General features: G+C 42.1%; 1 protein-coding gene across 1 annotated transcript in view; it reads right to left on the bottom strand.

The window, feature by feature from the left end:
- RB195_021011 (uncharacterized protein) overlaps nucleotides 1-16,091 on the bottom strand; it is a gene marked incomplete at both ends in the record, with an annotated part of 75,662 nt that overhangs the window by 20,997 nt on the left and 38,574 nt on the right. The window contains 18 exons of the mRNA XM_064189630.1: nucleotides 1,433-1,540; nucleotides 1,596-1,727; nucleotides 1,812-1,908; nucleotides 4,354-4,471; nucleotides 8,841-8,916; nucleotides 8,982-9,090; nucleotides 9,151-9,199; nucleotides 9,249-9,326; nucleotides 11,002-11,082; nucleotides 11,185-11,337; nucleotides 11,395-11,543; nucleotides 13,454-13,607; nucleotides 13,670-13,815; nucleotides 13,896-14,008; nucleotides 14,231-14,355; nucleotides 15,056-15,183; nucleotides 15,343-15,394; nucleotides 15,559-15,662. Coding sequence (XP_064045511.1) covers nucleotides 1,433-1,540; nucleotides 1,596-1,727; nucleotides 1,812-1,908; nucleotides 4,354-4,471; nucleotides 8,841-8,916; nucleotides 8,982-9,090; nucleotides 9,151-9,199; nucleotides 9,249-9,326; nucleotides 11,002-11,082; nucleotides 11,185-11,337; nucleotides 11,395-11,543; nucleotides 13,454-13,607; nucleotides 13,670-13,815; nucleotides 13,896-14,008; nucleotides 14,231-14,355; nucleotides 15,056-15,183; nucleotides 15,343-15,394; nucleotides 15,559-15,662 — 1,972 coding nt within the window. The remainder of the gene's footprint in view (nucleotides 1-1,432; nucleotides 1,541-1,595; nucleotides 1,728-1,811; nucleotides 1,909-4,353; nucleotides 4,472-8,840; nucleotides 8,917-8,981; nucleotides 9,091-9,150; nucleotides 9,200-9,248; nucleotides 9,327-11,001; nucleotides 11,083-11,184; nucleotides 11,338-11,394; nucleotides 11,544-13,453; nucleotides 13,608-13,669; nucleotides 13,816-13,895; nucleotides 14,009-14,230; nucleotides 14,356-15,055; nucleotides 15,184-15,342; nucleotides 15,395-15,558; nucleotides 15,663-16,091) is intronic.

Below are 16,091 nucleotides of genomic sequence, written 5' to 3'. Positions count from 1 at the left end.
TTCACAGCCACCCTCGAGAACGCAAGGCGAAAGTTGGAATAGAACGACATTGGATGAGGGTTGATGGTCGGCAGCTACGCCATTTGCGCTTAGCTGATGACATCGTACTGATAACACCTAGAATCAGCGAAACGGAACGAATGCTGGCCGAATTCGACAAAACATGTGGATGGTCCTCAGCTGAATCTGCGAAAAACGATGTTCATGCGGAACGGATGGGTCTCGGATGCCCCATTCACGCTCAACGGAACGAACATATCCGAATGTACCGTGCTCACCTCTTCAACACCACCGTACTTCCTGCTTTGACCTATGCTTCGGAAACCTTGGCATTTCGCAAGCAGGAAGCTTTTCACCATCTCCTCACCATACCTATTGAAAAGGGATACGAAAAGGTGATGCTATACCGCCGAAGTTGTTCACGGCTGCATCGCAGTGGGTAATTAAATCACTTGGTTGGGAAGAAAGGGGGATACGTGTTGACGGAAGATTCCCGTCGAGTCTTCGTTTTGCGGACGACATCGTTTTCTTTTCGAGAAGTACCAGTGAAGCAGAGATGATGCTCAAGGAATTGAACGAAGCAGAGAAGAGAATAAGGTTGCGAATAAACCGAAAGAAGACACAGTTCAAGAAGAAAGTCTTCTGCGAGGACGAAGGAGTACAACTTGAAGGCTCGCAAATTGCGGGAGCTTGGCCATACGTCTCTCTTGGACGACCTATGAATATGGAAAACTACTTGAAGGAAGAAGTGAATAGAAGTGTGGTCACAAATCAGGAAGCTACTGACCAACTGACGAACCAACATCTCCATGTCCATTTGTTCGACTCCACAGTTCTTTCAGCGCTCTGCTACGCAGCGGAGCCGTTACCATATCAGGGAAGCCACTCACTACCCATACAACCTTGAAAGATGTCTTCTGAAGTCTAACCGCCTCACGCAACACCAGCCGGTCTTCGCGGTTCCGGCTTAAGAGCAACGTCTTCGCCACCCAGCGGAACATATATAATATCGAAATATATCGGATATATAATATCGAAAGCAAAAAAAGATGGTCCGGTTATATTACGAGAAGATGGTGGAATTAAAACAACGCTAGAATGGTTCCCAAGGGATGCTAAACACGAGATGGGGTGAGGTGTTCGGCGCACGGACGGACCAGTTGAGAGTTCAGCTGGATATGGCTGAAGGACCTCGTCAACGTCACCCACGAAACCTGAGAACCACTTGGATGACAATTGCGGGGGAACGAAACGAGTGGAAGAGATGTTAAGGCCCGTACGTCCAGTGAAGACGGACCATCTTGAAGTGAAATATCTAAGTAGTTAAATCACTCTTGTAAGATTGTCTTCTGATGTTTGACACAAATACGGAGAGGAAAATCGAAACGAATCTTCGCTCGCGTAGGTATTCTGATTTCTGTGATTGACTTACTCAGCTTGTTTTCTCTTCTTCGTGGTAATTCGATTAACTTTTAAAGACGCTTTGAACGTTTCTACCGATGTATGCAATTGCATATACGACACTGTGCCACCAGACTCCCTGAAACAATCCAACTGTACGTCCGACAATTATAATACTAGACAATGTTTCTCACCTCACCACATAGGTATTTGGTATATTCCTTATGGCAAACTGCTCCAGTGAGATACGCAGGGTTTCGCAGCCGATCGCAAGTGGGTCGCGCGTGTTGCTACGCGGCACACGCAGACGGGGGTGAACTTCAAACCTTTAACAAGGAATTACTTTCTTAAACATGCAACAAATTTCAGCTGCTCTTCCACATAAAAATGCCAGAGTGTAAGGGACTCACCAGAGTTGCTCTTGAAGCTTACAAGCAAAGTATCCAGGTGCAAAAGTGAAACGTGCACCATGCGCTATGTGATGGTCCACTTCATGTTCTTCCGAAACTACAAAAAAAAACAGTGTTATCCAAAATCAAAAACCTGACTAAAGAAAAAAAGCTAATTCATTCGTAAATCTCTTCAAGACTAAGGGAAGTGTTGTGCGGCTGTTCTTGATTTTGGCACAAAAAGTAGGAGTAGAGGATTTGGATTGTGTATTTTTTTCACAAAACAAGAAGACAACAACCAATCATGCGAAATGATTTCATCTTAAAAAATTGGAAACAAGAAATAAAAATGTTACAGAAACACTAGAAAGTCTAATGGATACAGATCAGTCTACAAAGTTGGAATTGAGAATCATACAAAAAATTAAAACGACAAATATTAGCAAGGACTAGTAAACAGAGTCAAAGCAGAACGACACTGAAGCAGCATAGAATATTAAAAGGATAAAGGATAAAGTTTCCGGCGTTAATTAATCCGCTTAGGATGCGCCCCCACGTTCTCTTCAATTCAGAATTCAGATTTAGCCGATGTGTCAAGTCAGTGTTTTTATACTCCAAGACAGGACTGGTACCAATTTATCGACCTCGGAGGGATGAAAGGCTCGCTGATCACTAGGACGGACTCGAACCTCCGATCGATCGTGCAAGAAGCGGAACCTCTAACCGCTACACCACACCCGCCCCCATAGAATATTAAAAACAGCTGAAAATAGAAGTATTATGCTCAATGTCTCAAATGACAGTGAAATTCTGATTTATGTCAGGGTCGAGCGTGTGATGGTATTTTCCCATCACACGCTCGATCCTGACATAAATCAGAATAAATCAGAATCGGGGGTCGTAATGGGAGGGGTTGCAAGGGAATGGGGTCGTAGGGAGTGTGTGGTGGGCAGTGGTGAATGGAGGGCATTTTAATATTTCTAAATAATTGTATAAATTATAAAATATAACGGTAAATAAATTTAAATTATTACATAAACTACAAAATATTATATTTAGCTTCAAGCGTAGGACAGGATCATTTCTTCTTTTTTTACAGCAGTTTAAAAATGGATTTAATAGAATTTGATGACCAAAAAAGCTCAGATTCTGTGCACATTGTTACGTGGGGGAGATCGCGAATAACTTCGTCAGAAGATGACCAAAAGACAAATTTTAGAAGTTTTTCGAAGGAGAATATCTGCCTTCAAAACCAGTTATATTGCCGTTTTTTTCATCTCCTAGTCTTTCTGGAATTTTGATGAGACAAAATTTAAAATTTTCCGATTTTTTTGGACTTGTCCCATCTAAATGTTGAGAGAACCAGGCGGTCCGGAAAGGAGAAATTTTGCACAAAAGGGTTTCCTTAGTCCCTCTACACGATATGTGAGTGACTTTTTAAAACGCCGCTCCATGTTTCTGGAATGAGAAAACTTGTCAAAATCCCAATTTTCGCTCGCGAGTTGAAAATTGCGTGATCTTGAATAAAATTCAACAACTCAGGGTAACTTGGGGCGAAGCAAATTATCTTCCAGTATGTTGCAGCCGACGATTTCGCCTATCATTAATCGATTTCCAAAGCCTCGCCATTTTCCCAGTTTTGATGGGACAGAAGTGGGAAAAATGGAATTTTTCCCATCTTTGTCCCATCAAGATTCCAAAAAAAAAAAACTAGGAGGTGGGAAAATCATCGACATTACTGTTTTTCAGAGCGAACCTTTTTCTTTGAAAAACTTCTAAAATTTGTCTTTTGGTCGTCCTCTGACGAAGTTATTTGCGATCTCCCACACGTAACAATGTGCACAGAATCTGAGCTTTTTTGGACATTAACTTCCGTTAAATCCACTTTCAAACTGCTGAACGCTACGTAAAATCAAATCCTTTATCTTTTAAAGGTGGTTCCAAGTTTCTAGCTCGTTTGTAGAAATTTTTGTAAAAATTTGACTCAACGGGGTGTCGAAGAAAATGTTGATTTTCTTGTGTGTGTGTTTTTTGAAGTTCCTCTGTAACCCAACCTATGCACTTGACTCTTCTCTTTTTTCGTCGCATTATGTCCTTTAATCGGTATTTAGAGACACTTAATACATTTTAGAATAAAAATAGAGTAGAACAAAAATTAAATAATTGAATAGGCATATTTCAAAAGCACATTATTCATCAAATTTGCTTCTTCTGGTATTTGGTGTTCCTTTACTTCTATCCGCTGTCAGCTACCGATTTTCGCATTTGACATCCGCTTCTCGGATAATTTTCGATTTTTCCTTCTCGGAATAATTTCCAGTATGTTGAATTGACAGCAACCGAGAACTGTGGCAGGAACGCTGGAGGAGAAGCGGGTAGAGGGAAGGGAGGAGGGGAGGGGGGTTGTAGTCGAAGAGCTAATGTCCCATAACCACGCTTGACCCTGTTTATGCTTTGAAAACTCGGCGAGCCTCTATATATGACCTCTGTCGCAGAGAAAATCTGTCCGTTATACTTCCAATACAACCGCAGAAAGCATGCAATCTTTTCGATAGAACCCTACCTGAAGACGTGCTACTCCGATCTAACGAACTTTCATGAGTAGAGATCGAGTCGTACATATTCGTCATTAGTAGTGGATCACATTCTCTTAGTTCAAACATGCGATTCAAAAGTAGTTCCTGTAAGTATCAGTAACAAAATAGAGAAAAAAAACGTGTTGAAAACAGTACAGTGACCATGCATCGCGTTTTCCGTGAACGCGAGCACTGACACCTCCACACAGTCCAAAAAACTACTCGGAGCTCTTTTCCTCCTGTTTTTTGTTCATACTTTCAATTTTCTTGTGAAGTGGTTTATTAAAAAAAAAAGCTACGTAATCTTAGAGCTCTCGAATTACCGTTGTTGTCTATTTTCCTGCTATAGCACCCCTAGAGTTTTTTTTAGTAGATATTGGATTTCTTAATTACTTTATGTGCATATATATATATATATATATATATATATATATATATATATATATATATATATATATGATCATATTAATCATGTACTTGCTTAGATGGCCCGTCTTCACTGGACTTGCGGGCCCCAGCATCTCTTCCACTCGTTTCGTTCCCTCGTCATTGTCATCCAAGATGTTCTCAAGTTTCGAGAGTGACGTTGACGAAGTCCTTGAGCTGTATCCGCCTGAGCTTTCGACTGGTCCATCTGTGTAGCGAACACGTCACCCCCTCTCTTTGGCAGTCTCCCTTAAGGGCGTTTAGCATCTCTTGGGACCCACTCTACCGTGGTCCATCTGTCGTCGATTCTTCTCATAATGTGACCGGCCCATCTATGCTTTGCTTTCGATATATGTTCCACTGGACAGGACATTCCTCTTAACTCGGAGCTGCGAAGACCGGCTAGGTGTTGTGTGCGCCGGTTAAACTTCAGAAGACATCTCCCAAGGGTTCTGTGGGTAGTAAGTAGCTTCCTAGACGTAGCGGTGTCTGCCCACGTCTCCACTGCGTAACAGAGCGCTGGAAGTACTGTCGAGTCGAACAGATGGGCACGAAGATCCTGGTCCGTCAGTTGGTCCGCAGCTTCCCTGACGGGGCGAATGCTGCCCGTGCTGCTCTCATTCATCTACTCAATTCTTCCTTCAAGTCGTTTTCCATGTTCATAGAACATCCGAGGTACACGTATGACGAAGTTCCCACAATTTGCGAGCCTTAAAATTGTACTCCTTCGTCCTCGCAGAAGACTTTCTTCATGAATTGTGTCTTCTTTCGGTTTATTCGCAACCTTATTCTCTTCTCTGCTTCGTTCAATTCCTTGAGCATCATCTCTGCTTCACTGGTACTTCTCGAAAAGAAAACGATATCGTCCGCAAAACGAAGACTCGACGGGAATCTTCCGTCAACACGTATCCCCCTTTCTTCCCAACCAAGTGATTTCATTACCTACTGTGATGCAGTCGTAGACAACTTCGGTGATATAGTATAGCCTTTTCGTACCCCCTTTCCAACGGGTGTGGTGAAGGGGCCGTGGAAAAGCTGTATCTTAGTGGTGCATCGATTGTAGCAGTTGGCTAATTTCCTCACTTACGAGGCGTCCACACCTTGATCGACCACCGCTGATAGCATTACATTCGTTTTTACGCTGTCGAAGGCTTTCTCATAGTCGACGAAGGTTAGAACAAAGGGCAGGCGGTATTCCCGGCAAACCTCTATGATCCTCGGCACTGTCCGGATGTGGTCCAAGCAGCTGAACCCCTGACGGAATACAGCTTGTTCTTGAGCCTGAGCTTCATCCAGCGTCCTGGATATGCGCGTGAGGATGATTTTGGTGAACACTTTGTTTAACACGCTCAGCAACCATATCGGACGGTAGTTCCGAAGATCCTCTCGGTCACCTTTCTTATGGATACGAACGGTTCGCGAGGTCTTCCACCGGTCTAGGATCCCTTCTTTCTGAAGGTAGGATGTCATGTGCCCTGCTAAGATTACATGAAATGGATGGCCACCAGCCCGAAGAAAGTCTGCTTATTTAAAATCAGGTCCGGGGCTGTACCAGGTTTCACGCTCTTGATAGCGACTCGTACTTCCAAAGGGGGAACCCGTGGCGGGCTTTCATCAGTGGGGATGATCGGGCTTGACACAGCAGTTGATGAACGGAAAAGGTTCGAGTAGAACCTCTCCGTAATGATTTCCACCTCACGACGAGAAGAAGTGCGAGTCCCGTCTTCGCTCAGCAAGGCTGCTAGTGGAATATTATATCCGCGGAGATCCTTGCGGGACTTCTTTAAACTCGCTCTTCTTTGTGCCGCTTCCACAATTTTCTTCTTCCTGCACTTCGAAAGACCCTTCTGCAACGCTTTTTAGTAGCCAGTGTTTGCTACTAACCACTCAATGTGTGATGCACTCGGATCATGCTCCAAAGTCCTTCTTTTCAACAGTTCCTTGGTGGTCTTCGAATGTTGTGCACGGCTTCGAGGCACGTCCAAAACATGTTCGCAATCCTTCGAACAGCATCTCATAGTCCACGTTTGGGTTCTCCTCGATCTGCCAGCCACCTTGGGACAAGGAGTCCTCGAGTACGCAATCGTCGTAGACGACGTCTTTTCTCCTTAGTTGCCGATAGCAGATGTTCTTTTCCATTGTGTGGCTAATTCGTATTTTCGCACGAAGGAGAAGGTGATCAGAACTGAAAAGGATGGTACTACTGAGACGTCAAGTAGACAGCACCTCCGGTTGGTGAGTATGTGGTAGATCTCCGCACGAGTCGCGCCATTGCGCGATTCCCATGTCCACCCACGATGATCTTTCTTCGCGAAAAGAGAGTTCCCTTGAAAGGAACGAGCGGCGGAGAACAGCCCGGCGAGACGATTGCTATTTTCATTCCAGTCGCCTAGTTCAAATCTTCCGATCCTGTATTCCTTATCTGTAACCATTCCTAGTTTTGCGTTGAAGTCTCCGACCACGAATTTGTAGAAGGACTTCTCGTTGCGGATCACTTCCTCCAGCTCCTCGTAAAACGCGTCTAATTCGGATTCATCAGCTGTTGATGTTGGTGAGTAGCAGCTGATGATACTGATGGGTTTTTGGTGCAGAGGGTGGAGGCGAATAATGGGCAGACGAGGTAACAGGATCTCGAGAGAGTCGACAAGATGGACAATAGATGGGTGCATAGCAAAACCAACACCGCCTACATTTCGCAGCGGAACCCTCACCACAAATGACGAGTGTACCGTCATTCATCTGTCGTACGTCGCTCCTTCTGCACTTGGTCTCCTGCAGAGCAATCATGTGAAATTTGATACGCTCTGCAACTCCGAAAAGGGGATGTAGGTCAGCGTCTGTGGACACTGTGCTCGCGTTGTAAGTATACAATCTGAGACAGTCTCCACGGCGAGTCGTGTGTCGCTTTGGTCCAGAATCAAAGACTTCCTGAGCAACCTGAGATTTGATCACCTCTCACCAGTCGCCATACCGTCCGTCGTCTGAGACGGGAGGGCTCAGTGTGCAGGGTACTGAGGCTGTGGATATGCTGGAGTGGGAAAAAGACTTTTCCCCAAACTAATTAGTCATATATATATATATATATATATATATATATATATATATATATATATATATATATATATATATATATATATATATATATATATATACTTTGGAAACTTTTGAGCCACAGAAAAAGAGTTTTCCTAATGTTATAACTATGGAGGATGCTAATCGAGAAAAAAATACTCAGAAAAAGAGAGAAATTAAAGCCTTAAAAATAAAGCTTAAAAGCGCACAAAAACAAAACAAAAGGGAAAAGGGCAGAACTAATGAGGTAGGATTCTGCTAAGACCGCACAATTCAACTAATAAGTTACTATACCAAAAAAGGAGAACTATCTATAAGCAAAACAAGAAAAGATTTCTGGGATGCTGCTTGCGCTCTGTGGAATAGTTAGAATAAGAATTCGCAACTGGTTAGTTTCGAAGTGAACAACCTCACCGTCAATCTCTTGCACTATCTTAAAGCGTTTTTTTTTCTTCTTTAGACATACTAAATCTCAAGAAGTCATCCATGATTTCGTCGAGACTCAGCCTACAGTCATAGTCTTCCATCTCTCTATTGTCGAGCTGCTAGTAAATGTCAGAACCAACCGACAGAAACAACCCAGCGCCGCTATAACATTTTTTCTTCCTAGTCACGCGCAACCACTTAACGCTCGGACAATGGTTTGGAAGAGCTCCGACAAGAGCTGATTCTCTGTCCGCAGTATTGAGACGGCCGCTTCCCCTAAATATCCTTCTTCCATCCCTAACCACTGCTTAGTTGAAAAACTTTCGAAAATGAGGTTTGCTTCCAATCTGTTTCGACAAATTGTTTCGTTACAACAAAAGAATCCAAAAGGTAGATATCACAAACTGCAAAAATTACGAATGAAAACAAGAAATGATTATCAGCCCAAGAAATAAGTTGTTGTCTCTTGACCTTTCAAAAACTAATTTACTACTCTTTTGCATTTCCAATAACTGGAGCAGGAGTGGATGAAGTCTTGCCACAAAAGTACCTGATTAATAACACGAATAGCTTGTCTACATTTGCGCCATGCCAGCTCAAAAATACGATAATGTTGGCCGTTTTCTCTGGAAAAATCACTGATGTTACTGAGCACAGCTACCGAAAGACGACGCAGATTTGTAAAAGATACCTCTGACAAAACTGTAATTTAATACTATCATCGATAGTCAGAATCACCCAAAAATCAAACAATTGATCCCGTCTGATAAATTCTTTTGTTTCACATGAATCACTTCTACCTGAAAATTTATTAATTCCACGAAGGAATATGGAAAAAAAACTTAGGTAGTAGCTCTCACTTCCACTTTTTTGACGGACATAGCGTTCAAAGGCCTGAATATCTTCCACCTGTAACTACTTGTTAGTTCGGTCTAATGAAGATCAGTACAGCACCTACCTGACAACAGAAGTACATATTTGAATCGCTCAGTCGACGCAGAATACAGTACTCCAGATACATACCATTCATTCTTTCCTAGAAAATCATGGAATTCAAGCACAATCGTAATAACAAAACGGAAACGGAAAGTGCAGAAGTGGGGTGGACAACTCTAAAACTATGTGATTTGATAAGCAGAAGAAAAGTGATTTCTCACTCGTTGCAATTATGCACAGTTGCGAGAAGTGATAAAAAAGAAAGAGATAGAATTAACATTGAGTAAGGAAGATAATCAGTTATTATATTTAAAATATTGGGGTGATGCAAAAGTTCGTCCCGAGGTGGCACTGAATCGGAAAACCGAAGTGTCACCAATTTCACAGTGAAAAATTTTGGTGCTCTTTGACAGCAGGAACAAGCAGGACAACAGTGAGCATTTGAGGAAGAAGCGGTGTTAACAAATGCTGAAACTAAGAAGCATTTGTGACATATTATGTTTTTTTCTCAAGCCAGGAATGCTTTGTAGACGCAAAAAAAGGGATACGTGATATGTACGGAGAGGGTGCAGTTGATGATTTCACTTGTCGAAGGTGGTTCAAAACGTTTGGTGAAATTACTGTAATAAGAGGTGCACCACGCTCTCTACGAAAGGATGAGGCTGATATCAAGGAAATATTGCCGCTAATTCAAAGTAATTGACAAAGTACGAGTTCAGAGAAATCTCTGAAGTCACAAAGTCGACAGCTTGACGCGGACTATGGCTGCACAACTTACTGTTGCTATGCGTACCATCACGGTTCACCTACACACTACCAGAAAGTTTTCTTTAAATCGGTACCCCACACGTTGGCCGTGAGCAACTGTTCACACCGATTGAGCGTCTGACAGTCAGTGCTCCTTCGCCCGCGCCAATCGGGGGAGCCTCTCATCTGTTGCTTCTGGAGCTCGGTGGAGATGTCATTGTGGCGACTGCTGCCCAACAACCAGACGATCAACTCCAAACTCCAAAGGCTACAGCTCTGCAGGTTAGTCACCAAAATCCGAGAAACCCTATTCACCTCCTCCACGACAACGCGCGGCAGGCCTGTCGCCGCCGAATTGATTACCCCATCGGTTTTGAAGCAGTCCCCATCCACCCTACTCCCCAGAACTTCCTATCAGCATTCCGCTTGTTTCGGGCCTTCAAGCAAACCCTGGAACAAAAACTGTTCAATTCCTTCACTGACCTTAAATATGCGTTTGAGTTGCTCTTTGGATCTTATTTCAGCCCTCAGCTTCTTGTTCCAGAGAATTGTAATTCTTCCAAAAAGATGGAACTTTGTAACTCTGCGTATAAAAAAATAAGTGGCTAATCTAACAGAATTTCACCAGGATGTTTTGCTCCAACTACCGTACTCTCCAGGCCTTAAGCGCTTTGACTAGTATTTATTAAGATCGCTTCAAAACAACTTAGAAGGTAAGAACCTTACTTCTCTGGAAGACGTGAAATCGTCTTGATCCTCCGAACTATGAGCGTGGTACCATGAACCTACCGCAAAGATGGAGAAAGGCCATCAAACAGAACGGCACATAGATTGAATGTAATTTGTAGAAAAGAATTTAATTTTGGTTACAAAAAATGTGACGAAGTTTGCATCAAATCTTCTGAATAAACTCTAATATATAGAATAATAGGGTACTTAGAAATTTCAAGTAACTGAAGTAAAACGAAATACTTATGTCTCTAATACTTTCAATAACCAGGATAAAAAATTTGCAAAAAAAAACCTGCCTTTAAACGATCCATGGCTTGTTGGCACTCGATTACCAAAGGAAATTTCCGAAAACGAGTTTCAAACTGACCTGACTTGTACTGGAATTTGAATTTATTTATGTTGAAGAAGTTAATAGTTCTAGATTAGAACCAAAATATTGGAAAGCAAGTGAAAACATTGGTCTGAGATCAGAGACATACCGTTTTCTCTCTGGTACACTCATGCTCGATATAAGAAGAGATTCTCTGAATCTCTGTCTTCGTTATGCAGGACTTCCTGCTATCCATTAGCACCGTTTCCAACTCAACAAGGTGATTCAATCTATTCATCAGGTCATTCACCACTGCTCTTGCCTGAAGTTTCGTCCAGTCGTTTTGAGAAAAAGAATGTATTAGATAATCATCACCTACTCTTTTTGGTAGTTTTGCAAGAAATCTGATCTGCCTTTGCGAATTTGTATCTTCCTCAGATTCACTGTCATTTTCCTCTTGCAAATTTTTTTTCTCACTTGGCCATGTCATAACGTACAAGTCGAGTCGAATAATTACACTGGTGACATCTGCAAAGCCAACGTTAAAACTCTCAATATTGTTCATCTACTATGTTGTGGATTAAAACGTCTTGAGATTGTTAAATTTACGACGATGAGCTATTGGCGGCAAAAATAAGCGCACAGAATACGTGTGTGGAGATTTTACAGCAATGCCTTAGTTATTAAAGAATGAGGTCATTCCCCACCGTATATCAGCATCGTCTATGAAATCTCCATGAAATCTGAAATTATGGCCATGAATATTTCCCAAGAGTTGCAGAATGTTAGTAACGAAACTACATGGAGTGTCTCCAAATGGAGGGTAGGAAGCTAAAAACGAGTGTGTATCTGCGTAGAGTAGGTGGATTCAGCGGATGGACACCTTGTTTCCGCTGCATTGGAGTTGAGTCGTACAATCCATGTATCCTACACGCCGATCCCACCAAAAGTTGCAATCAGCTAACTGCGAGGGGCATGGGAGCCGGTTTGGAGAAGGCTCCAACAAATAAGCTCTGGGTGTCCACAAGATATTTATTTTTGCTTTATCTAAAACTTGCTGTACTACAAGAGAACAACCTGAGTACGGGTTTTAAGAGTAGCTGTTAAAAACACATTAAAGATTTGGTGATGAATAATAAAAAGAACAAGTACGATGTGGTCGATTTGACCGCATATGATGAGAAAAGAACTGTTCATAGGATCAGAAGGCCGTTAAAGGGTAGAGAAATGGGTGGTATAAGTATTCTCATCAACATGGTTGTGGCAATGAACATAGATTTCTTTCGGACAGCTGATGATCCAAATCGAACATCTGTAGATGAGATTTGGATCGATCCCAGCTTTGACTATCTTCCTCACTTATGCTACAACCGTCAGTCTTATTCGCCGGCCTCTCGCCCAGGCAATGTTGTATCTTAGCATAAACACTAATGAAAGTAATGCGCACTCACAAAATGATTCAAACAATAGAAAAAGCTCACAAAGGATAAAGTATAGAGGATCAAATGTCTGGCGTTAATCAATCCGCTTGGGATGCGGCACCAAATTCACTTAAACTCAGAATCGTTTGAGGTTTAAGAACGTGTAATTTGGCCTTGACTTGACAAATGACTTGCTGGGACTAGCCGATGTGTCAAGTCACCGCTTTTATCCTCACCGACAGGTCTGGTACCAATTGATCGACCCCATGTAAGGCTTAGTGAGCAGTAAGGCGAATTCGGACCTCCGATCAATCTTGCAGGCAGCGGAACCTCTAGCCGACTGCGCTACACCCGCCCTAGAAAAAGCTCATAGGTCGCAAAATGTAGACGTATGGAGAAATCGCTCCCACAAAATTGAAAATAAATTCAGAACTCCTTTCCTTCAGAAGGCAAAACCCTCCCTAATGATTTCATCGCCTCCAGAACTGCATTTTTTAAATGTATTCCTACTAGATAAGTTTGCTTCTCATTAACAATATATGTTTTCGTTCCTAATGTCTTTTTCTTCAACTAATGAACTTTTATTCTAAGGTGACACATTTGCGTTTAAAGGCATCACCCCACGAAACTATAGTGGTACGGATTTCATTTGGAGTATTCGTACACGGGATCGTAGATTATGGAGAGGTGGGTGATTCAGTCTATTTCTTCCTAATTGCCTTAAAAAACGACCCGGAAGACACGGCTTCGAGCGTTCCGCCGCGCTATTTTCTACGAGTTCGATTGGAGCGCGCGCCAGCCGTGTGCACACGTCGCATCTACCGGGCCGTTTTTACGTCAGTTAGCAAGAAATGGACGGAATCACCCACCTCTCCATAATCTACGATCCTGTATACGAATACTCCACCTGAAATTCGTACCATCTCAGATTCGTGTGTGATGCTTTTAAAGGAAGTAGTTTTTTTACAGTTTTATTTTGGAGAACCTGAAAATATGAATAAGATACAAAGAACTCACCAAAACCAATACTCGGCTTTGCGGCGCTCTCTTTTAGCACATCGTGGACACAAGTGGGCAAAAACGTGACAGGAAATGTATCCATCGACCCGTCTGGATACTCCACAGAACACAAAAAGTACACGAAAAGCGGGAAATTCTCTCCATGAGGATTCTTCAAAAACATTTCGTAAACTCTACAAATACAAATATGAAACTACATGCATGCAGGTCTACCGTCACAGGCTTTCCTTTGACATTTTTCAGTTTCTCATTTTCTCTTTCATTCAATGCATATGTTAGTCGGAATAAGTTAGGTGCGCGGTCAGATCTCCTCAGCGAACAGGTGGCTAGAAACGCATCATCGGCGGTGCAATCTTCACCTGAAACTATATTATTAGAAACAATTAGAAATTATTAGAAACAATTCGGTCTAAAGCATGCGGTGCGATTGTCAACGTACTGTCCCTCCTCTCCAGCAGAGCCCCATCCCATTCTCGTGGGGCGTGGTCGTTGAACAGCCCGTTAAATGATGCCATTTCTGATGCTCCAAGAGATCTCCCATCAGCTTCTTTGCTTAAAAAAATGACATTAGTCTTCTTACGCAGCAGTAGTTAGGAGCACTTTCTGTGCAAATGGCGCAACTACTAGACACAGTTGGCAATTAGTGTTGACTTCCCAGGTCCCGTTCCCAAGTCCCCTCTTCGGGGAAAGAGCGCTCTAGAGATACAGAAAGAAAGTGAACCAAGACACTTGGAGCTCTAAACGAATTTTTTTACGGAAAAATTTACAACTCACTGTTGTGGTGTATAATAATAGTACGGCAAACCGGGGACTTGTTTGAACGACCCGAGGAGAATTTTTCCAAATGAGAGTTGCACCTTGTCATCTCCACAGTACGAAAAACTCGGATTACAGTTATTCTGAACAAGAAGCATTCTTATTGTAATAATTAAAACAATATGAGCTCGATGAGAACTAATCTCTCTGCACTTTTCATTTAAAGGCATCACCCCACGAATCTGGGGTAGCATGGGTTTCAGGCGAGTAATGCCTATCCGGGGTCGTAGGTTGTAGGTAAGAGGGTGATTCCGTTCATTTCTCCCTGTATCCGTCTACACCATCCTCCCACAATCTGCGACCCCGGCTAAAACCCATACCACTGAAGGCACGTGAGGTGATGCCTATAAAGACACATTACTTGCAGAAAATTTCAAAACATAGTATTATTAGGATCTCTTCAGTAGTAGTCAGGTCTCCGAGATAATTTGCAAGTATCAACACTTTCCTTCGCAAACACAGAAAGATAAATCAGGAGCACCAGAGTAATCAGGTTACCTGACGAAGCAACCCTTTTTACTTCTATGAATAAGTAAATGAAGGAACGTGAAAAGGTACCGTCACTCGTATGGATGTTAAAAGTTGCTTTGTTGTTCTGCAACTTCAATACTATGCTTGCAAATTAATCTTGAATCCTATATATTATTGGAGGGAATCAGCCTTTAAATAAGAGCTATAAACTGAGAAAACGCGAAGTTTTAGAAAGTTAAAAGCCTTTTGGCCAGAGAGTATGAGTAGGCGGATGCAAGACGGACTGCGTCCAAGTGAGCTCAACAGACTAGCCTTCGCATTGGGATTCAGATGAAAACAGAAGCTTTTCAAACTTCTTCGCACACCGTCTACTTCAAGGCTTGTGCACTCGCACTGCTCGTTGAGTATACTATGGACAACGGCATGATCAATAGCAACGCCTGGAAATAGGTAAATCAACTAACGAAGACCTCCACTGCGATTGCAGTGTAGAAGTCTATGTAATAGAACAATTCAAAGCGAAGCATTCCATCGATATTACGGAAAATGTCACATATGGAATAGGAAGATTTTTCTAAGAACGTTGTGAAGCCACCTACCAGACTGGACAGCTGTGTACAATGCTGATACGACTGCTTTACAAATCACAACCTGCAACAGGCCATTTGAAAAATTTTGTTGGCAAAATGAATGCCCCAAGAAAGTTAACTACAAGGCAGTTCGCGTGATAACTATCATAAGTTAAATTAGCAAGTATACGGCAATCAGTACACTCAGAAAGAAAGGAAAACGGCTGTATTAAAAGTAACTCAAACCTCATAAACGTCATTGATAACGTCCGTAAGTCGTTCTGGTTTGTAGTTTTCTTTTAATACTTCCAGACAACGGGTGCTCGACACCCACTCCATAGAAGGTGGTTCTGATATAGTGGAGATATGAGCAAAGGCTTTGTACTCAATTAACGACTTTAAGAAAAAAAGAAAGGAAAGAAAGTGGCGAAAACAGGAAAAGGGTTTCTGTTTTATTTGCTTGCAATATCTAATTTATTTCCGTTGAAATAATTGCCTATATAGCAGTTCTCAAAAATTCTGCGTTAGTGGTTTGGAAAAAGGAGCTTCTTTTCAAATTTATCACGTTGAAGACGGCGTTTCAAATCGGGAGCGAATGTTGATTTTGATTTAAGACGTTCGATCCTTTTATCAATTTTGTTTTTGGTCTGCGTTTTATGATCTTTCATACAAATTGGGTATTCATTCATTGTCAAATTAGAATCCAATTTTGTCAAGCTCCTTTTCAACTTTGAACATGAAATCCCTTTCTCACTAAAATGATTACCACAACTACAATC

This window comes from Necator americanus, chromosome II, assembly GCF_031761385.1.
Source record: "Necator americanus strain Aroian chromosome II, whole genome shotgun sequence".
Lineage (NCBI taxonomy): Eukaryota > Metazoa > Nematoda > Chromadorea > Rhabditida > Ancylostomatidae > Necator > Necator americanus.
The sequence above is the reverse complement of the archived record's forward strand: the minus strand, read 5'-3'. Positions and strand labels throughout refer to the sequence as shown.